Genomic DNA, 22,239 nt, shown 5'->3' with positions numbered 1-22,239 from the left:
AAAAAACAGCTGAACAAGTAGTTAAAGTGGTGAAAACAGATTTTATTTAAAAAAGCAGTATAGAACTGGGCTCAATTCTGAATACAAGGAAAAGTGGACATTTATAGTCAAGGAGCAGGCAGAGTGGAAGGGTCGTTGGAGGGAAATTTTCTCAGAGGAAACATCTGGGACAAGGGCTTTCTGGCACAACGACTTAATGGGAATCTTGCTGGGGGATGGCGGGGGAGGAGCCCGGTCAGACCAAGGCTGATCTGGTACCCAGGTTTGGGAAGTTTGGCCAAAGCAGTTTAGCAGGATTTTTGCAAAAATTGGGCGATGCAAAGATAGACACACAAGTGCAAATGTGGAGGATTCAAGGGAGTCTGACTAAAGTTTGCCCACGGAGAGATGCTGTCACGGAGGGAAAAAAAGCAAGCTACTTAAAAATGGGTTGTTTCGTTAGCAGCCTGTGGGTTCTGGGGAGAAGGGGAATGCGATAGAAGGGATTACAAGCCAGAAGCCGAGGGGCGTGGCCAACTGTGGGCGGGGCCGGCCTCGGGGCGCGGGGCGGGATTCGCGCTTAGTGTGGGGGGAGGGGCGGGCGGACGCCCACTCCCAGCTCGGCCAGCCCCCAGCCTATTGAGGTGGAGGGAGAGCCCGCCCCGCTCCCTCGGTGGGCTCCTCCCAGCTCCGCTGGGGTCTATAGAAGGAAAACTTGGCGCAGGCTGCACAATTCTGATGGCCGCAGCCGCCTGTGGCACCAAGGCCATGTCCCTCTTCAAGCGGACCTTGGTGCTGAGCCCCGCCGCGGCGCCTAAGGGCGCGGGCACCCCCTCGCGCTGTTGTCCCTGGCCTTCCAAGGACTGGACTCGGGGAGAGGGCGTCTGCGCTTGGCTACGGCGTCCAGCGGCTGCTGGCTTCCTGCCTCAGTCCCACTCCTGCTCCTCGACAACTGCTACCTCCGTGTGTCTTCTCTGCCCGCAGGACTCGCTCAGCAGCAGCTTGAAAACTTGTTACAAGTACCTGCATCAGACCAGTCGCAGTTTTGCAGCTGTTATCCAGGCGCTGGATGAAGAAATGCGGTGAGTGGCTCCTAGAGGGCTTGGAGTCATTACAAGCAACTTGTTGACATAGCCCCTAGCATTGCACTGTTTGCTGGTGGTTGGTTAATCTGTGCCACTTCAGTAAAGGAAATGTTCCCTGTCGAAATGCCCATGTGTTTATTTACGTTAGGCTGCCCTTCCAGGCACCTCGCCATCTAATACTGTTCCTGCAGGCCCAGCTCTTTCAAGGGAGGGGTGTGGGGAATGTTTATTAACCTTTCTTAGCCCTGGCCAGCGAACTTGTTTCTGAGCAGGCCATGCATTTTTCTTGGCTTCACTTAGGCTTCTCTATATTTCTAGTTTACAGGGTTAATTCTTTTCAAGTTGCCTCTGCACGTTACATATATACATGAATTTAAACCAATTGCCTTTATGGATGATAGTATTTATATTAAGAAGTTGTGTCTTTTGACTTTTTTTTATCTGAAAAATATTAGTTCCATCTAAACATTTGGTTTTTTGGCCTTTATACAATTCTACATTAGTTAATAGTAACTCATTCTGGGAGTAGTAATGACATCCAGCTGATAAGTTTATTTTGTTTTATTTTTATAAATAAACTATAGAAGTCCATTGCTACCATCTAAGAAAAGAAAACTAAGATATCTCAAGTATGAAAGGCTGGATATTCTTTCAGAGTTCGGCAGAGTTAAGTGTTTAGAAAATGGCCTGCTATAAATGAGTTATTATTTCAAAATAAATATCTTTGGAAGTTAGTTCCAATACATTAATAGTTCTTCCTTTTTTACAGCCATGCAGTATGCATATTTTATCTGGTTCTCCGAGCTCTGGACACTTTGGAAGATGACATGACCATCAGTATAGAAAAAAAAGTCCCACTGCTACACAACTTTCACTCTTATCTTTATGAACCCGACTGGCGATTCACGGAGAGCAAGGAGAAGGATCGACAAGTACTAGAGGACTTCCCAACGGTAGTGGAATTACAGATCTCTTCTGCCTATGGTTATTTTATAATTGATGATGCAATGTCAGCAGCCTGCATACCTGTAGAGAATGGTTAAGCAATCAGAGGGCAACGTAATATAATGTGATTGCTAAGCTAGACTGCCTGGGTTAGAGCCCCAACTCTCCCACTTACTAACTGGTGCTTAGTTACAAAGCCTGACTGGTCCTCACTTTTTAAAATCTGTAACAGAGAGATAATAATAGTACCTACTTCATAGTATTGTGAAGATTAAAAGAGTTAATATCAATAAAGCTCTTAGAATGGTGTTAGCTACTGTTATTATTGGTAGAGTGTTTGGAAGTCCCATGTTTACTCCTGTGGAAAGATGCATTCGAGTTCCAGTGTCATAAAAGATGGATTCTCAAGCTAACCCACAAAACCTGTTCGCTATAATGCAGTCTACATGTGTAGCGCTACTGACTTGGGTACTCTAAGCCTGATAGCATGGGCGTGCTGCTCAAGATGGGTAGCAGCTGTGGTGTAGGGAGCAGACTCGCAGCAGCTGGGGTGAGGACTGAGAAGCAAGAGATCCTCTGTGGCTTATAGCGCTGTGATGCTGCATAAGTTCCTTAACTTCTTGGTGTCTCAGTTTTCTCATTTGTAACGTTAAAGCTAGCAGGATTGAATAAGCTCATATGTCTAAATTACTTAGAATAGTCCCTGCCACATACTGAGTATTCTGGAAATAATTAGGTGTTCAGTCCATTCTTTTGGAGTAAAGTGGGTTATAATTAAAACTTGAGCTTTGCCCTGACTAGTTTGGCTCAGTGGACAGAGCGTCGGCCTGCAGACTGAAGGGTCCCAGGTTCGATTCCGGTCAAGGGCATGTACCTTGGTTGCGGGCACATCCCCAGTGGGAGGTGTGCAGGAGGCAGCTGATGGATGTTTCTAGCTCTCTATCCCTCTCCCTTCCTCTGTAAAAAATCAATAAAATATATTTTAAAAAAACAAAACAAAACTTGAGCTTTAGGAAATCCCACAAGTTTATGTGATACATGGGACAAGGTCCTGCTTTTCTGGATTTGCATGTCTTATCACACAAATAAGTGATTTTCTCATATCTTATGAAGTTTTGATTTAGCAAAATCTCATGTTCCCTAATAGCCCAAAGAAGCCCTTCTGTATGTACATAGTTGCCAGAATTTTGGGGGAAGAATGATTCTTATGTGGCTCTTGCTATTGAAAGAAATCTATATTCCTGAGTGAGAGGGGAGGAATCCACCCATTACTAAAGAATGTTTGAGAAAGACTCCTTTGGAGCAAGGGCTGGTTCAGATTACTGAGATCATGTCTTCAGTGTCAAAACCAAATATATTATACAAAATAAGAAAAAAGTCTGAAGAATAATGAGAGTTGACACAGTGCAATACAATATAAAAGAAGAAGAAAGGAAAAGAATCTGAAAAATAATTAGGTGAGGAATTAGAGTTCACACCTTTATCCGTTATACTAGTGGGCTTTCCTAGTATCCTTTCTTCATGCACTTGGGATAACCCCAAGGACCTGCGAATCTGTAGTAGTTGTGAAACAGAATCACCTGGAGGGCAAACAAATAAATAAATAAAAATATAAATAAATAAATAAATAAATAGTCCTGGCTCACTTCATTGGGCATAACTTGTTAATATTAGAGAATATGTGAAATGGGCTCGGAGTCTGGAGCGAGTCAGCAATGCTTTCTCCTTCCCTCAAGTTTTGGGAAAACACAAAGCTCTTCATTGCCACTCTTGCCTAGATATTTTTGTTTTCATTTATGGAATGTATAATTATGTAACAAGTACCAAAGAGTTGTTGGAGGGGATGGCTCAAATTCAGCAGTAAAATGTTTATTTTGGAGTGTTTGTTTTTAAGTCTGAGCTGCTGCTCCTCCCCCACCCCACTGGCCTTTCCTCTCTTATAAATAGAACTGGCCTGGCCAAGAATCTGTTGAAAGAACCCGCCTTAGGGAGATTCAGGGATCCAAATAACCTTTGGTAGACTTGCTCATTTGTTTCAGTCCACAACAGGAATTGCCTTTGGTTTTGCTTGGAACAGCTGTTCTGGAAAGAAAGTTCTGGAGAGAGTGGGTTGATTTTTATGGAATGGGGGGGGTGGTTAACAGTTGATGTTCATAGAGTAATCCTAAAGTATCTTAGGCTTCTGAATCCCTTTGGTGCCCTGCAACCAGCTGGTTTTCCCCCAGGTCCTTAAATTGAGGAATTTCCTGAGGAAGTTTTTCTAACCTTTCTGTGAACACAGACGAGGTATTTCTCACTTTCGACGCAGATTAAAATAACTTTTAAACACTTCTTTTAACTTAAGGTATTTATGCAGTAGCAATGAATTTTAAAAACATCAATAGTATTTTTCTACATAAGAGCTTGGGCTATGGAAAAAAATGTTGGGTAGCATGTCTCAGAATGAACTAAATTGAGTTGTGTGAAAGTTAAAAAGTGTGGCCTTATAGTGGAGGAGACACTAGCTTTGTGATACAAATTTGGGAACTGATGATAGAATATGGTTGGCTGATCACTGGAATATAAACTCCGCAGGATATGAGTTTCTGGTCATTTCTGGCTAGTTGTCCCATGTCTAGACAAGTGCTTATTACATAGAAAGTACTAAATACATTAGCACAAATGAATCTTCACTATTATGAGGTTTGTCTGAAATGAGGCATTCTTCCTAAAATTACATTTATGCTCAGTTTTATGTTGAAGCATTTCATTTATTAAATATTAGAAAGATGAGTGTATAGTGAGACTATGAATCTTCTTTTGAGTCTAGAAACTAGCATTTTTAGACCCTTCTATTTTAATATTTTTTAAATTTGCTGGGTTTATTATTCAATATGTAGGAATGTTGATGTTAGTTAGGCATAATGTAGATGTTAGGCTTATAGATGAATCATTTGGGCGCCTTTATAAGTTTACTATTGCTTTGCTTTATGATCTATAGGTACCATGTTGGTTCCCATTGTAAATATGTATTTTCTGTTTTTCATATCTCCCTTTCAGATCTCCCTTGAGTTTAGAAATCTGGCTGTGAAATATCAAACAGTGATTGTCGACATTTGCCGGAAAATGGGATTTGGTATGGCGGAGTTTTTGGATAAGCACGTGACCTCTGAAGAGGAGTGGGACAAGGTTAGTGTCCCTATAAAGCGGTGTTGGGGGCATAAGACAGAGCTAGCAGTCCTCATCATGAAGTTTAGAAGGAGAAAGTGGCCCACTAGTTCCAGGTTTTCTGGTTTTACAATCCATCAGTTTATTTTGCAATTAAAAAAAAAGTTACTTATTGATAATTAGAGAGAGAGAGAGACATTGATTTGTTGTTCCACTTATTTATGCCCATAGATTCATGCACTGGTGGGGTCCCTCGACCTGGCCTGTACTGCGCCCTCTCACAATCCGGGACCCATCAGGGCATGTTGGAGAGCCTATTTCAGCCAGATCCCACAGGCCAGGCCGAGGGACCCCACCGGTGCACAAATGCATGCACTGGGTCTCTAGTATGCATATAAGATCTTTGGTTAATCTCTTCCCACCCTCCTTCCTCCCTACTCCCCTCTGAGATTCATCAGTCTGTTCCACGTTTCCATGCCTGTGGTTTCCCCTCCTGCATTGAGCGTCTGTCCTCTGGTGGTCATTGCACGTCATAGCTACTGGCTGGTCGGCAGGTTGGCTGGTCACGTAGGCTTTTATATATATTCCTTGGTTTATTCCTGTATGTGCCCTGACCGGGCATTGAATCCACAATCTTGGTGCATCAGGACAATGCTCTAACCGCTCTAACCAACTGAGCAACCCGGCCAGGGCCGAAACCCATCTGTTTAGCTTGACTGTCTCATCATAAACACTTAATAAGGACTTATAGTTTAATACTTGAAATAATTCATGCTATAGTTTACCATTAAATTAGGCCAAAGTAGATATAACTTATCCCAGAGGTACAGACATTAAGCTTATAAAAGCGTCTCTGACTTGCTGTGAAATTTTAGGTAAATGGCCAGATTACTTCATGTAGTATAGAGATATTAGTATTCAGATCTTAAAAATGTATTTTTTGTTATTTTCTTCTTTTCATTATGGACTGTGTGTGTGTGTGTATCTTAGTATCTGAGTCATTTCAAGTTCCATCTTCATACAAGATTACTTCTAAACTGTTAGATTATGTATGTTTCCTCAGAAATAAAAGTAGTTCATGAAAATTTATAAGTATTAACTTTGGATTATTGATGCTAAGGGGTGAGCACCTCTCTAGTACTTCTTTCCCATCATCTCCTTACAGAAATAAGACAATATGAGATATTCCAAGTTTCTTGACATCCCCCAGTTTGTATTGTGGTTATAAACAAATATGTGTGGGAATGGCTTTTCTTCCTGACGCTCAGCTGTGAAGGATGTTGACCAGGGTAGGAGTTAGGCGCTGGGAGAGTGCTTACCTAGACAAAGTGACCTAATTGACTATGGGGACTAAACTAAATATCAAAACACAAGGTAGGAGGAAGGAGGCTTGCCCATTGTTCATGGAGTGGTGCTTGTGAGACTTAATTTGTCACCCCAGTGGAAGCAAAGAGGTTTCAAACATCTAAACTGTGTACATATTTTGTATCTTTAATAGTGCTTAGATTAGGATCACAAATAGATGCTACTACATATTCATTGAGTGAGTGCAAGTCCAAGGTCTGGCATCTTAATTTTCAAGCTTCAGAACTCGATGGCAACATCTTTGAAACTGCTGGTCGATGCTTCCCAAGTTAGCAAGTGTGTGATTGCTGCTGGAATATCAGTTTATGAATTTAAAGTTAAAGCTAAAACTCCTGGCCAAGAATCAGCACTTGTTATCTGCACAGTAACTTCCTTTTCTGCTGTGCAAATCTGTCAGGAAACTGAATTATAGGTTGTTAAATAGAAGTTCTGATCAGATAAAATTGAGTACTTTAAAAGGACTTTATTTTGCCAAAACCGGTTTGGCTCAGTGGATAGAGCGTCAGCCTGCGGACTGAAAGGTCCCGGGTTCGATTCCGGTCAAGGGCATGTACCTTGGTTGCGGGCACATCCCCAGTGGGAGATGTGCAGGAGGCAGCTGATCGATGTTTCTCTCTCATCGATGTTTCTAGCTCTCTATCCCTCTCCCTTCCTCTCTGTGAAATATCAATAAAATATATTTTAAAAAAATAAAATAAAATAAAATAAAAGGACTTTATTTTTTCATTCAATTTTGGAGAACAATGAATACTTCAATTCTAGGAGTATTTCTTTCCAAAGAACTATTATCTTAAAATAAAATATACTTCTCCTTGGACAGCATTATGCATGTACTAATGTTTTTAATTTCTAGTAATTCTTATAAAATTTTTTGTAGTTGCCCACAGCTCATTTCTGGCTCTCTAATTCCTGCATATCTTTACTCTTTCCAGAGTCTTCCTTTCCTGGAACATATTTCAAGTGCTTTCTCCTTCCCATTTCAATGGTCCTTGACTAGTATCTGGCTTTGTATTACTTTCAACCAGAGATACTTTACTCTTTGCATAACTCTCTCCAGAGGGTCCTTCTCTAACTACTCTTCACTTCTGATTGTCTAGTGCAGTGGTCGGCAAACTGCGGCTTGTGAGCCACATGCGGCTCGCGAGCCGCGGTTTGCCGCTCTGTTGACTAATGAGTTTGCCGACCACTGGGATAGGGGCTTAATCACAAGGAACAACAACAGCCTGTAATTATTGGAATCGAGAGTCTAGGTCAGTGGTCGGCAAACTCATTAGTCAACAGAGCGGCAAACCGTGGCTCGCGAGCGCAATTTGCTGACCACTGGTCTAGTGGACATTCATTTTAGAAAAGCATTGCATTAAGTTGCTTTGGAGAATACTCTTCAGGGGAGGATAGCTTTGACAAACCACTTTTATGGGTAAATATTTTGATAATTATTAGCTTACTAAGACCCCTTTAGAGAATAGCAGTTTTAGGAAAGTTGTTAAGCCTGCCTCTTAAGCCAGACTACTTGGCTTTGAATCCTTGGCCTCTGCCTTCCAAGATGTGTGGCTTTAACTTCCCAGATGAGTGATCTTGGGCAAGTTAATCAACTTCTTTGCCTCAGTTTCCACTGTAAAAGTGATAATAGTATGTACTGCATATAGTGTTTGTGAGGATTGTATATACAGGATGGGGCAAAAGTAGGTCTACAGTTGTTTGTATGGAAATAGTACAATAATTAATAAATAATACTTTGTGTTTTGAGTATTCACAACAGTAAACCTATTTTGCCCCACCCTGTACAGAGTGCTTAAAACAGTTTAAGAACATCCTGTACTACTTTGTTTTTCTGTATAATGAGGATTTTGAGATACTGCATAATCTTGAAATGCCTTCAAGATTAGACTCCGTATTCAAGTTTCTATTAGAATATATTTTATTCCCTCATTGCCTTCACTCCCACTTTTGGATATAAAAAGTTTACTGGTTTATTTTTTAAATAACCTTTTATTCTAGAAATAAAGAAAATGCAAGTAATAAAAAAAGAAAACACCAGCCAGAGGTTACTTTTGTTAAATCTTTTGTGCACATCCTTCTTGGATGTTTTCTAGTCCTTACATGTACATAGTGTATATTTGTTTTTGTTTTTTAATCAAAATGAGATCTTATACATTCTGTTTGGAGCCTGTAGTTTTGTAGCTAGTGATCTCTAGCATTTTCATTTTAGTAAAAAATTTATTATTAAAGTTTTTTAAAACTAATCTTTTACAGTACTGTCACTATGTTGCTGGGCTGGTGGGAATTGGCCTTTCTCGTCTGTTCTCGGCCTCAGAATTAGAAGACCCCTTAGTTGGTGAAGACATTGAGTGTGCCAACTCCATGGGCCTGTTTCTGCAGAAAACAAACATCATTCGTGATTATCTGGAAGATCAGCAAGAAGGAAGAGAGTTCTGGCCTCAAGAGGTAACAAATTCAGGGGACTTGGGGGAAAATAATTTAAAACACTTTCTAAAATAAATAAATAATAAATAAATAAATAAATAAATAAATAAATAAATAAATAAATAAATAAAACAGTTTCTGAAAACAAACCCCATTAAACCCTTTTGGTTGCAAGTGACAGAAATGCAAATCAAAGTACCTTAAGCAACATAAGAGAATGTATAAAGTAGGTTAAGATTTAGTTTGCTTCTTGTAGATAGATTGGCTGAATCCCAAGGTTCAGACTATGTAATCAGGCTCTGTGCCCTTTCTCTTGGCAGGCATTCTCCAAGTGGTGGCTATAACAACCCATGACTCACAACCTACTAGCTTAAAAAAAGTTCTTAGGAAGGTCTGATTCACAGGGCATGGTTCCCTCAATCAGTTACTAGAACCAGAGGGCTAAGTACTCTGTCCAGACCCAGATTATATCTTCCCAACACACACAGAATGGATTCCTGCCCGCCTCCACCCCCCTAAGCAAGAAGGATTCTAGAGCCAGAAGAGGGAAAGATGGACACAGATAGTAGGATGCTAAAGGCCTGGGGTGGGGGTTAGGGTTAGAATGGAGGGGGTCAGTGGCGGAAAAGAGGGGGACATTTGTAATACTTTCAACAATAAATATTTATTTAAAAAATAGAGGGAAAATATGCTAGATAGGCAAAAACTACAGATGCTCATTTAACAGACAAGAATTGATCTTTAACAATTAAAAAATAGACAGGAAAAGGAAAGGCTTTGACAAATTGATTTTTATTCAGAAGGAAAGCTAGAAAATCTTATAGCTATTTGCTGATTTTATTCCAGCATTCACCTTTTGCTTTCCATAAAGTAGTTTCCTAAGACGAAGTGCTTTTATTTATTTTTTAATTTTATTTTTCAATTACAGTTTACATTCAATTTTTTAAAATATATTTTTATTGATTTCAGAGAGGAAGAGAGAGAGAGAAACATCAGTGATGAGAGAGAATCATTGATTGGCTGCCTCCTGCATGCTCCCTCCTGGGCATCAAGCCTGCAACCCAGGCATGTGCCCTTGACCAGAATTGAACCCGAGACCTTCAGTCCTTATACTTGATGCTCTATCCACTGAGCCAAACCTGTTAGGTCTACATTCACTTTTATTTTGTAATAGTTTCAGGTGTATAGCATAGTGGTTAGACAATCATACTTTACAAAGTGGGCCACCGTTATTGCAATACACCTCTGGCACTATACATAGTTATTACAATATACTAGAGGCCCAGTGCACGAAATTCGTGCCTGGGGAGGGGGATCTCCTCAGCCCAGCCTGCACCCTCTCCAATCCGGGACCCCCAGGGGATATCTGATTGCCGGTTTAGGCCTGATCCCCAGGGCCTAAACCGGCAGTCAGACATCCCTCTCACAATCCGGGACCACTGGCTCCTAACTGCTCACCTGCCTGCCTGCCTAATTGCCCCTAACTGCCTCCCCTGCTGGCCTGGTCTCACCCAGCTGCACCCCCGCCCCCCCTCCCCCCCCCACTGGCCTGGTTGCCCCACGCAGCCTGCTGCTCAGTCATTTGGTCATCCCTCACTAACCCCCACCCCCCTGCCAGCCTGGATGCCCCACACAGCCTGTTCAGTCGTCCGTTTGGTTGTTTCGGATGTGACGGTCGCTTAGCCTTTTATATATATAGATTCCGTATGGTGTATTTTAAATACCCATGACTGTTTTGTTACTACCAGTTTGTACTTCTTAATCACTTCACCCAGTCTCCCAACCTTCCTTCCCTCTGGCAATCATCAATCTGATCCCTGTATCTATGCGTCTGTAAAACCAAGTGCTTTTAAAGTGAAAAAGGCAGGTGGCAAAGTGGGAAAATATTTGCAACTTAAATTGGAAATAAAGGGTTAATATTCCTAATATTTTTAAAAGACTGCTAAGAGTTAAGAATAAGTCCAAGTGTCCTGTAGAAAAATGGGCAAAGAGATAAGAACAGCTCATAAAGAGAAAGATGCAAATGATCCTTAAACATCTGAGAAGATGATCAGTCCTACCCTTAAGAGAAAAATTTACATTAAACCTACTCCAAACTCAGACATCATAGTTTTTCAAGCTTCCCAGGTGACTCTAACATGCAGCCAGGGTTGAGAAATAGCTCTTGAGCACCCCTTCTTTGACACCATGGCTCAGAGAAGGGAAAAGGGTCCTAAGGACCTTGAGTGAGTTAGTGGTTGCCCTGGAAGGGAAGCCTCAGTGTCCTGGGTCAGCCCAGTACCTACCCAGCATACCACACTGCCTCTCAGAGGAGCACCAGCTTTGCAGTCCTGCATACATTTTGCCTCCCTCTTCTGTAAAATAGAAACACAAAAAGAACTGTTGACCCTTGAACAACATGGGTTTGGACTGCACAGATCTGATTATACGCTGATTTTTTTTTTTTTTTTCAATAAAAATATGGTTGGTCTTCCATATTCTTGGATTTCTCCAGCATTCAACCAACAGTATTTTCAATCTGCGTTTGGGAATCCATGTATGTGGAGGGCTGAGTGTATGCATTATTCTGTATCATTTTATACAAGGGACTTGAGCATCTTTAAATTTTGGTATCCACTGGGGTTCTGGAACCAATCTCCTGTAAATACCAAGGGATGACTGTATTTCAATTTTGGGGGAGTCAAAAGTTATATGTAGATTTTCAACCAAGTATGATTATTGACAACAACTGAAAACTTTTTTACATACGCTAGCCTAATACCCTATTTTTTATGGTTGTATTTGTATCTAAACTGTCAGATTAGATAGCTATTACCTACTATATCTCCTTTTCCTCACTTATTTAGTCATAGCTTTATGCTCACCATCCATCTTTATGTTGGTGTCTAATCATTTGGGTTTACCAGAGCTTGTGCTTGGGTAGACAGGAAAGACCCAACAGAACATAATTCCCTATGTTTATACGTATTGGTTATGTGTCCTTTATATTTGACGGTCAGTTTCTTTGGATGTAAAGCTTTGAGCTCACATTTTTTAGTATCCTAAATATGTTTCTCCAGATTTGTTCTGCTTTAAAGAAGCAGATTTTTCAGCTGGCTGTAGAAAAATCTAAGGATAACTTGATTTTCTTTTCCTTATAAAGTCATGGATTCTTTCTCTTTTTCTTGGTGGTCACTGTCTAGATCCATTATCATTGCACATGCCAAGTGGTGCCATCTTAATTCTGTTATCCTTCCTGCATTTACTAGCTGGAATTTTAAATTTTGCAAAAATGATGATCATGATGGCAGCTTAGTGTTTGGATTTTTCCAAATTTTCACAGAAAGTTATGAAAGCAGCTCGACAAAAACCCCAGAATCTAGCCCAAGGATAACATGTTCAAAAGCACTAAGTAATACAGCATCCCCAGGAACTCCAAGTGGGTACAGAAAAAATACCAACACCACAAACAAAACCTGTCCTGCCACCTGCACAGGAGAGAGCAAGAGTTGGCTGCATGGTGTCTAACATTTGAAAGCAGGGGAGGCCTCAGAAGAGCTGGCAAGTTGAGACAGTGGGATAATTTGAACAGTAGGAATTTTGTTTATTTGTTTTCATATATATTTTTATTGATTTCAGAGAAGAAGGGAGAGAGAGATAGAAACATCAATGATGAGAGAGAATCATTGATTGGCTGCCTCCTGCACACCCTAGGAATCAAACTGGTGGTCTCTTGGTTCATAGGTTAACATTCAATCACTGAGCCATGCCAGCTGGGCCAGATATCTTATATTCTGTATTCTGTATTCATTGTTAATTTGTAGGTGTGATAAGATGTGTACAGGAAAGTTTCCTAGTCTTTTAGAAATTCATAATAAAATAATTGTGAATGAATTGATATATCAGGGCTTTAATTTAAAATAATCCCAGGGCTGGGGTAGGGGAACAAGTTTGGCCAGGTGTCAATAATTGCTGAACTTGGTAAATGGAGACATAGAACCTATTTCTCCAGTACCATCAATCTTAGCGGGTTTAGATGCAGGTTAAGAATGGATAACACTTTAGACTTTCCATAGAATTTCTTAGTCTTTTTAGGCCTAATCATTGATTTTGGGGAGTGTGTTCTTTAGGAAGCTTGAGAATCCTATATAATAAAAGGCTAATGTGCAAATTGTCCCCTCGGGAGTTCGACCACTCGCTATGACATGTGCTGACCACCAGGGGGCACCGTCAAATGAAGGAAGGCCCTGGCCAGCAGCTGGGGAAAGGCTCCAATCAATCGTCGGCTAGGCCCAGGGACCCTACCCATGCAAGAATTTTGTGTTCTGGGCCTCTAGTTACCAATAAAAGTGAGTTATTTGCTGGCTTCGGAGAATCCTTTAAATAACATTATTAAAAACTAGAGGCCTAGTGCACAAAATTTGTGCACAGTTAGGGTTCCTAGGCCTGGCCAGCTATCAGGACCAATCTGTGGTGAGACCAGCAGGGTAATCGGCCCCCCCCCCCCCCCCCCCCCCGCTGGCACCCACCTTGGCTGACCTGGGGCCTGCAGGCTGGCGACAGCGTCTGCCCCCTGTTGGTCAGTGCGCGTCATTGTGGCCAGTCATTCTGCAGTTCGATCTATTTGCATATTAGGCTTTTATTATATAGGATTATCAAGCAAATCCCAAATTGAGGCTGTTATTTAACTTTTTCAGGAAAAATATGTTTTATTGATTTTAAAGAGAGGGAAAAAGAGAGATAGAAACATCAATCCATCAACATCAATCAACTGCCTCCTGCATGCCCCTTTTGGGGATTGAGCACACAATCCCGGCATGTGCCCTGCCAGAAATTAAACTGGCAACCTCTTGGTGCATGGGATGACATTCAGTCACTGAGCCACACTGGACAGGCTGTTATTTCACTTTCAGGTTACTAAGATTCAAGGAGGTGTAATGTTCTTAGAGTAGAGACCCAGCTCTCCCCCACATATGCTTGTTCAGTAGCATTCTTATGAAAATTGGGAATGTAGTGTTAAACATTAATTATTTTGAGGCCTGGCAATCTTGAGAATGTTTAGCTTGTACCATTGTAGTTGACTTTGTATCTGGTTATTTTTTCAGGAATAGACTAATAATGCCTTATGGATAACAGGAGGCCTCTTTAGTCTGAGGCCATCAAGGTATTGCTTAATACATGCTGTACTAATTGTCCCAAAGGGACACTTTCCCAAGTACTTTATGTTCTCTTAGGTTGTGATTAGTCCTTGACTTGTAGTTATAAATAGCCATTGGGTGTAGCTTAAAACGGACTAAATCTTGGTGAAAGATGAGGCATCAGCTAAAGAAGATTCAACTGTGTATCAATAGTTCTTATTCACAAAGATCCTTTCATATTGCTTGTACATTTTCCCTCTATGCACTTCTTGATTTGTTTTTGATCTTTTTATCTGTCTAGGTTTGGAGCAAGTATGTTAAGAAGTTGGGTGATTTTGCTAAGCCGGAGAATATTGACTTGGCCGTACAGTGTCTGAATGAACTTATAACCAATGCTCTACACCACATTCCAGATGTCATCACCTACCTTTCCAGACTTAGAAACCAAAGTGTTTTTAACTTTTGTGCTATTCCTCAGGTATGGAATAGGGCTGTGCTTGTTGTATATGGGAGATAGAGGTTAAAGGGAGTGGGGTGGTGGTAGTGATGGGGGTGGGTAGAATGCATCTACTATTTTGGTCTGCTTTATTCAGGAATATGGTTCTTTAAAAAGATGACTCTAGTTTATTTTCTTTGGCTGGGGCAGTCTGTGTTTCGAAAACACCTCCCCCTGGCCTTACAACCACCACACTCAGCTAAGCCTCAAGGTGAAGTCTGCTCCTTCCCTAGATTTATGGGGAATGCTGAGTAGGGGAAGCTATTATCATGAAAAAGTCTTAATTAAGCACCTAAAATTTGCTGTCCCATTTTTAAGACTCAGGCTAACAGAAACTGATCCTATGGGTCTAGCCCCTTAATGTTGTAGGAGCTTACACTGAAAATGCCTTTACTAGCCCAGCTGGTGTGGCTCAGTGGATTGAGTGTCATCCCATGGACCAAGAGGTCTTGGGTTTGATTCCTGGTCAGGGCACATGCCTGGGTTTCAGGCTCCATCCAGTAGGGATGTGGGTGTGCAGGAGGCAGTCGATCAATGTGTCTCTCATTGATGTTTCTATCTCTCTCTCCCTCTCCCTCTCCTTTCCTCTCTGAAATCAATAAAAAAAAATGCCTTTACCAGTTTCATTTATTTTTTATTTTTTTAATCCTCACCTGAGGATGTTTCTCCATTGATTTTCAGACAGAGTGGAGGTGGGGTGGGGGGGAGAGAGAGAGAGACAGACAGACAGACAGACAGACATCAATGTGAGATCAAGAGAGAGGGAGAGAGAAACATCGATGTGAGATCAATTGGTTTGTCTCCTGGGAGCCTGCAAACGTGCCCTTGACTTGGAATGGAACCCAGGACCCTTCAGTCCACAGGGCAGTGCTCTAACCATTGAGCAAAACAGGCCAGGGCAGTTTCAGTTTTTAACTAAACTAAGTGAAGAAAGTTAGAGGATTTAACTGATTTGGAAACTTGCTTTACTCTTGTTCTGATAGCCAATCTTGAATGGTTCTTGGAACTAAGACCTGTGTGCCTGATTTAGGTTTTCATTTATCCTAAAATTGACGTTTGAGCATGGAAAACTACCTTTGGTTTTCTTTTGTCTCCCTCCCCCCGCTATGATTTTTTAAACATATAATGATTATGTTCATTATAGGAAAAACAGGATGAAAAACAAAATGGAAAAATCGTATTAGATTTTTTTTTTTTGGAGATTATTTTTTAGATCTAATAACTAGCATGGAAAATGTTACATTCGTTTGTATTTGTTTTATTTTTTTCCAAATAAAAAAAAGGACTTTCATGACTAAACTATGGAATCATTTAATACTGCAAAGACCACTTAATTATGCTGTGTGTTGTTGAGAAAGGGGGGAGTGGGAAAGTTAAAAGTCTTGACATGCTTTCTTCATGGGAATTTTTTCTTGGTTAGTTATTAGTTACATATTAGCTCTTTGGCAGCTCTTTCTATAGAAGATTTTCTTGCCTTCTCATGATGATGAATGCCTACAGAGCCACTTCTTTCTTTTGTTTTAGGAAATGAAATGAATTAATTAGTGTTTTTGTCCTCTTGTTTATTATCTGTAGGTAATGGCCATTGCTACTTTGGCTGCCTGTTATAATAATCAGCAGGTGTTCAAAGGGGTAGTGAAGATTCGAAAAGGACAAGCAGTAACCCTGATGATGGATGCCACCAACATGCCAGCTGTCAAAGCTATAATATACCAATATATGGAAGAGGTGGGCTATTGAACTACTTGGATAAATTGTAGCTATTTTTATGATTTAAATAGTGTTCACTTTTTTAAACATGTCATTTGGGTATTCGATGACCCTAACAGCTCACTGTGTTATGTAGTAAAGAAGTAGGAGTTGGTGGCCTTTAGCGGGGGGGAGAAGTGCACACAGGGAGGGAGCTGGTTGTTGACTCTGGTGAGAGGAGTTAAATGAAGCAAGGCTGGAACTCCTATGTAGAATCCTGTTTTTCGAGCTAGGAGATGATGTTAGAGGCCAACTGAGCTGGTTTACAGGTGAGGCATGTGAAGCTGAGGCCTGTGTATGCCAATGCATTGTCTGACTGAGTGGTTCTTGGACCACAGACCTTATTTTCTGACACCCCTCAGTACTTGCCATTACATCATGGGCCTCAATTGAAAAACCACAGTAGGGAATTTTGGCAAAGGAAAACCATCAAGTTGTAATTATTTCTAAGTTTTCAAATACAAATCCCATTTCAAATGCCAAAACCATCCTATAAAACAAAACATGCTGGTTTAAATTCAAATCTCTAATAAAATATGACTAGGTTCAAAAGAACTTTTTTCGAGGCTAAAACTTTAATCGCGAGGCCCTAGAATGGTGGTCCTCAAATGCAGTGGTTTTGCTTCCACCAGGGGACCTTTGGCAATATCTGGAGACATTTTTGATTGTCAACTGAGCCGGGGGTAGCTACTGCCAGCTGGAGAATGGAGGCCTTAATATGTTCTTTTGAAGATTGAAATACTACAGAAGTATTTGAAAACATAAAATGACCTGTTTCACTCCTCCCTTCCCAGAGATCACCTCTGTCAATAGTTTTCTACATCCTTCTGGTCCCCTGGTTACACCTTTATAGGGATGTGATTTATAACAGCAGGATCATCCAAAACAGAATTCTACAAACTGTTATTTCTTCTGATATCTATTGCACATTGCACATACTCCTTGTATTTCCTCTCTGTCTTTTATCTGACAAGTTTTGGACCCCAGCATTTATACCAGAGGCACCTGTAGAAGGTACAAGAGAAAACCAAATTTTTTAAAAATCCAAAAATTCTGCCGAAACCGGTTTGGCTCAGTGGATAGAGCGTCGGCCTGCGGACTGAAGGGTCCCGGGTTCGATTCCGATCAAGGGCATGTACCTTGGTTGCGGGCACATCCCCAGTGGGAGGTGTGCAGGAGGCAGCTGATCAATGTTTCTCTCTCATCGATGTTCTAGCTCTCTATCCCTCTCCCTTCCTCTGTGAAATATCAATAAAATATATTTTTAAAAAAATAATAAAAATAAAAATCCTAAAATTCTTTTAGTGACTGGATGACCAAAATATTGCTGCCGACGATACTTGCGACAGTCCAGTTCACCAAATGGGCAGCACTTATTTGGGGTTTGCTATGTGCCTGGCATAGCAACTGAATAGGTTGATAGTATTAAGGTGAAGGAAACCTGAGGCCCTAACCCCTATGGAGCCATAATTTGGGCCCAGGCCTTCCTGACTTCAGAACCTATTCTGTCCATGATGGTCATGATGCTCAGGGGTTGAATTAACCTTTCAACACTGGATACAGTTGGCCCTCCGTATTCTGTTTCCACATCTGGGATTTAACCAACCACAGATCAAAAGTAATTACGGCCCTAGCTGGTTTGACTCGGTTAATAGAGCATTGGCCTGTGGACTGAAGGGTCCTGGGTTAAATTCCAGTCAAGGGCACATGCCTGGGTTGTGGGCTCGAGCCCCAGTAGGGGACGTGCAGGAGGCAGCTCATCAGTGATTCTCATCATTGACATTTCTTTTTCTCTCCCTTCCTCTCTGAAATTAATAAAAATATATATTTTTTAAAAAGTAATTAGGGAAAAAAGGTTGTTGCTGACATGTACTGTATAGTTAAATCTATGGTGGGTGTGTCTATATTGAAGATGTACAGGCCTTTTCTCATTATTATTACCTAAACAATTCCCTAACAACTATTTACATGATATTTACATTATATTAGAGGTTATAAGTAATCTAGAGATGATTTAAAGTATACACAGGAGGATGTGCTTAGGTTATGTGCAAATACTATTCCATCCTATATAATAAAAGGCTAATATGCAAATTTACCAAACTGTGGAACGACCAGTTGCTATGATGCGCACTGACCACCAGGGGGCAGACACTCAACGCAGGAGCTGCCGCCTGGTGGTCAGTGCACTCCTACAGGGGAGTACTGCTCAGCCAGAAGCCAGGTTCATGGCTGGCAAGCACAGCGGTGGTGGTGAGGATGTCCGACTGCCCGCTTAGGCCCATTGTGGACATCCCCCAAGCACTCCAGGACTACAAGAGGGCACAGGCTGGGCTGAGGGGACTCCCCCTCCCCACCACCAAGTGCATGAATTTTGTGCACTGGGCCTCTAGTTTTATATAAGGGACTTGAATGTCCTTGGAATTTGGTCTCTTTGCAGGGTCCTGGAACCAATCCACTGCATATACCAAGGGACGACTATAATGCATTCTGGGCACTATTTCTTCATTTTATATGAATTAGAAACATTTTCTGTAGTACGAAGTTCAGGGAATGTTTTAGTTTCACAGTTTTATTTATCACCGATTTTAGAAAACTATTTCTTAAAATGCTGTAGGCAGTTCTATATTAAAATTCAATTTTATTTGGTATTTTCCTTAACTATTGGAATGAAATTCTAGGTGTGATTTACAGTTGGATTTAGGGTAACAGTGGGCCAGCCATGGCTGGCTGACCTCATTTTTGTAAATAACTTTGTTTTAGATTAAAGCCACACCTGTTGCTTTACATATTGTCCACTACTGGTAACACAGTGGCAGAATGGAGTAGCTGCAGCAGGGCAAATAGTTTTTGGTTCTCTAAGAAAAAATTTGCTGGCCTCTGATTTTGGGCATCACATATTTTGTTTAAAAGAATCCGTCTGAGTATTGTTAACATACATGATATTTTATGCATTCTAATATATAGAGGCTTATAAGGGCATAGCGAGAGTAGGTGTAAAAGTAACTATTCTAGCCCATGGCTGAGGAGGAGGAATATAAGGGGATTTTGACCTTTTATTTAATTTTTGTATTCCTTGTTCTTATAGGTATAATTCCATCATCTGAATTTTGTTTTGAAGAATTGTAGTTTCATCCCCATCTCTCTTTATTCTCTGTAGTTGTCCTTTGTAACATAATATTAGATATTAGACAAAACTAGCATATTCCTGTAGGCGTATTCTTTTATTTCTTTGTTATATGAAATTGCAGCTGTGCTTTTGGGTGGGGAAGAAGAAAGATGGCAAGAAAAAATATTTTTGAGAAAAAATACCCATTATATAATGAAAAATTTGGAAAACAATTATTTTTTAAAATTCCTGCTCTGTGCTCTTCACCCACTGCCTACCCCTCAGCTCAGATAATCACTTCCCATCTTATTAACCTCCTAACTGGTTTGTCAGTTTGAGTCAGTAAACATTTGTGGAGGGCCTACTGTGTGCCAGGCACAGCGCTAGGTTGGAGGTAAGAAGATGAATAAGAGGAAGTGCCTTTGAGCTTGCAGTCTAGTTAGGGAGCAACTAGATGATTTCAATGTAAGAGATAAGGTAGGACTATGTACAGGAGAGTGGCACTAGGACCAACGGGGAGGGGGTGGGTGTCAAAGCAAGTTTTCTAGAACATCGGTCACCAACCTTTCAGACCTCACCGACCACCAGTTGGCGACAACTGTTCTGGAAGACATAATGGCAAAATTAAGTCTTGGGCAATAGGTAAGAGCCAGGTAAAGGAAATGTGGGAGCAGCATTCCAGCAAAGGGAGTGGTGTGAGCAAAGAAAGGAACAGTGTGCAATAGTAGCACGTGTAAAACAACACAGGCCTCTGTTTCTCAGGTGTGAAGAAGGGAGGGTGTGGCGGGCCCAGGTAATTGCGGCCTTGTGCTCTACATCAGGAGCTCAGACCTTACTCAGCTGGCAATAGGGAGCCACTGAGGTTGTCAAAGTGGAGGTTTTAGGTCTCTGACTGTGGAGAACAGATGAGTGGGTTTTGGTAGTCCAGCATAGAGGCAGGAGCTCAGTTTGGAGGCTGGTGTTACCCAGAGGAGAGTCACTGGGGGCCGAACCAGGGGCTGTAATTGGAGGCATGTGGAGAAGGAGTGGGTTCAGCAGACATTTCGGAGGTTTGCAGAGGAGGTAGGTGTGGAGGTGCAGGGAGGACTTTAGGATGACTCAGGTGACCTGTTTCTGTTCTTGCCTTTCTTCATCCAGTCTGTTGCCCATCCCACAGATTCAGTCTTGTCCTAAGCTGTGTCTGCTAGTCTTTCTGGTATTGCTTCCCCTTCGTCATATGCTGCTTCAGCCTAGAAACTATGTTGACGTTACCAAGCACCTACTGTGCTCCTGGCTTTGGGAGGTGGGGGGATGGATGACCATTGAGGACCAGTAGCTCCTGGTGCAGCATGGCTCAGGCCTCGCTGCTTACTCCGTAAGGCAGGCTTTGGGATTAGACAGGCCTGTGTTGATATCCTGCCCTATTAGGGGAGTGACCTGGGGTTATTACTTTATGTTCTGTTTGGTAAAAGGGCATAAAATCCTTACCTGTTTGGAGTTGTAAGAAGTCAACACACTACGTTTATATAGGTCCTAGGACTCAGTAAGTAGCACTTACTGTCTTTTCCTTTTAACAGATCTATCACAGAATCCCCAACTCAGATTCATCTTCCAGTAAAACAAGGCAGATCATCTCCACCATCAGAACACAGAATCTTCCCAGTTGTCAGCTGACCTCCCGAAGCCACTACTCCCCCATTTACCTGTCGTTTCTCATGCTCCTGGCTGCCCTGAGCTGGCAGTATGTGAGTACCCTGTCTCAGGTCACAGAAGACTATGTCCAGACCGGAGAACACTGATTTGTTGACCATGAAATAGACTGACCTTTTTTCAAGGATGGATATTGGTGTCCCCTTTTCTCCCTTCCTGCTTTAATCCTGTAATTCTGTGGGCTTGGACCCTGGAAAACGGTGACATGCAGCTGAGATGAGAATAAAAGAGGGCACCTCACCCCTCAGCACCTGGGACCTGGGGGTTGTGCTCACCTGTGCATGGTGGCCGAGGTGAGCACTCAGTGGTGCGGGTCGGGAAGTGGTTGCGCTGGGACTGCTGACAGATCTGTGTGCATCCTGACTAGAGTTATAATTAAATGTATTTAATTTGAAGCAACCTTTGAACTCTTTATGTTCGTTTCTTATTTTTCTCATTTTTTCTTCGGTTGATTTGAAGGTAATAGCTGTGAAGTTTACAGCTCTAGGTAATTTTTCTGTTTTCTAAAAATGCAGACGATGTTCTGCACATGAAGACTGGGAATTAACTTCTGGGTGTTCTGGTAGTATTTTCTTCTTTGAAGAGATTAACTTTCAGAAAGATTGCCTTAGCCCCATTGTTGAAGATTGGTCTCGTTAAGGCTGTTTTTGAGATTTTGTAAAATAATGAATTACTCTGCAGTGGTCAAATGCAGTTCACTTGAAAGCTTGGGTGAGTGTGGCAGATAAAGGAACTCAAGGATGGCATTAGTGCTTGAGGGACAGATGGCACCACGATACCACCTGGCACAGTACCAATAAGGACACAGCTGCCTGGCCCCTGCATGATGGCCCGCTGGGAGCTGGGAAAGGGGCCCGTGACAGCTGCCCCGCCGCTCCAGCTGGTAGCCTGATTAGCTGCCAGCCTTCTCTGCTTTTGACCAGTTCCCTTAGCTGCATTCAGGGTTTTAAATTCAGCTTTGGTTTCTTTTCGTTACCAGTTTATACACTGAAGTCTCAAGAAAGGCAAAAGCCATGTTCAGGTGATTGGCTTGAAAAGCTGAATGGTACAGCCGATTCTCCTAGCGCCGTGTTCACCTTCCTCCTCACCTGGCCCAGCCGTTTTGTGACATGTTCTCACCCACAGTGCCTCGCT

The 22,239-nt window shown here is 41.7% G+C and overlaps 1 protein-coding gene across 3 annotated transcripts in view; it reads left to right on the top strand.

Annotated features, from left to right (window-relative positions):
- The window catches only part of FDFT1 (farnesyl-diphosphate farnesyltransferase 1), a 32,961-nt gene extending 11,443 nt beyond the window's left edge, over positions 1 to 21,518 (top strand). Inside the window, exons 2-8 of one of the 3 annotated variants that reach the window (XM_080673167.1) lie at positions 964 to 1,061; positions 1,834 to 2,017; positions 5,049 to 5,177; positions 8,775 to 8,966; positions 14,364 to 14,540; positions 16,134 to 16,286; positions 20,973 to 21,518. In XM_080673167.1, coding sequence (XP_080529293.1) covers positions 964 to 1,061; positions 1,834 to 2,017; positions 5,049 to 5,177; positions 8,775 to 8,966; positions 14,364 to 14,540; positions 16,134 to 16,286; positions 20,973 to 21,194 — 1,155 coding nt within the window. In that variant the 3' untranslated portion in view covers positions 21,195 to 21,518. Of the gene's footprint in view, positions 1 to 30; positions 1,062 to 1,833; positions 2,018 to 5,048; positions 5,178 to 8,774; positions 8,967 to 14,363; positions 14,541 to 16,133; positions 16,315 to 20,932 lie in introns of those variants that run through there. The other 2 variants (XM_080673168.1, XM_080673166.1) reach the window with 2 other exon arrangements.
- Positions 21,519 to 22,239: the final 721 nt, after the last annotated feature.

The sequence above is a fragment of the Plecotus auritus genome (genome assembly GCF_963455305.1).
Source record: "Plecotus auritus genome assembly, chromosome: 6".
NCBI lineage: Eukaryota > Metazoa > Chordata > Mammalia > Chiroptera > Vespertilionidae > Plecotus > Plecotus auritus.
This window is presented reverse-complemented; position numbering and strand designations above follow the sequence as displayed.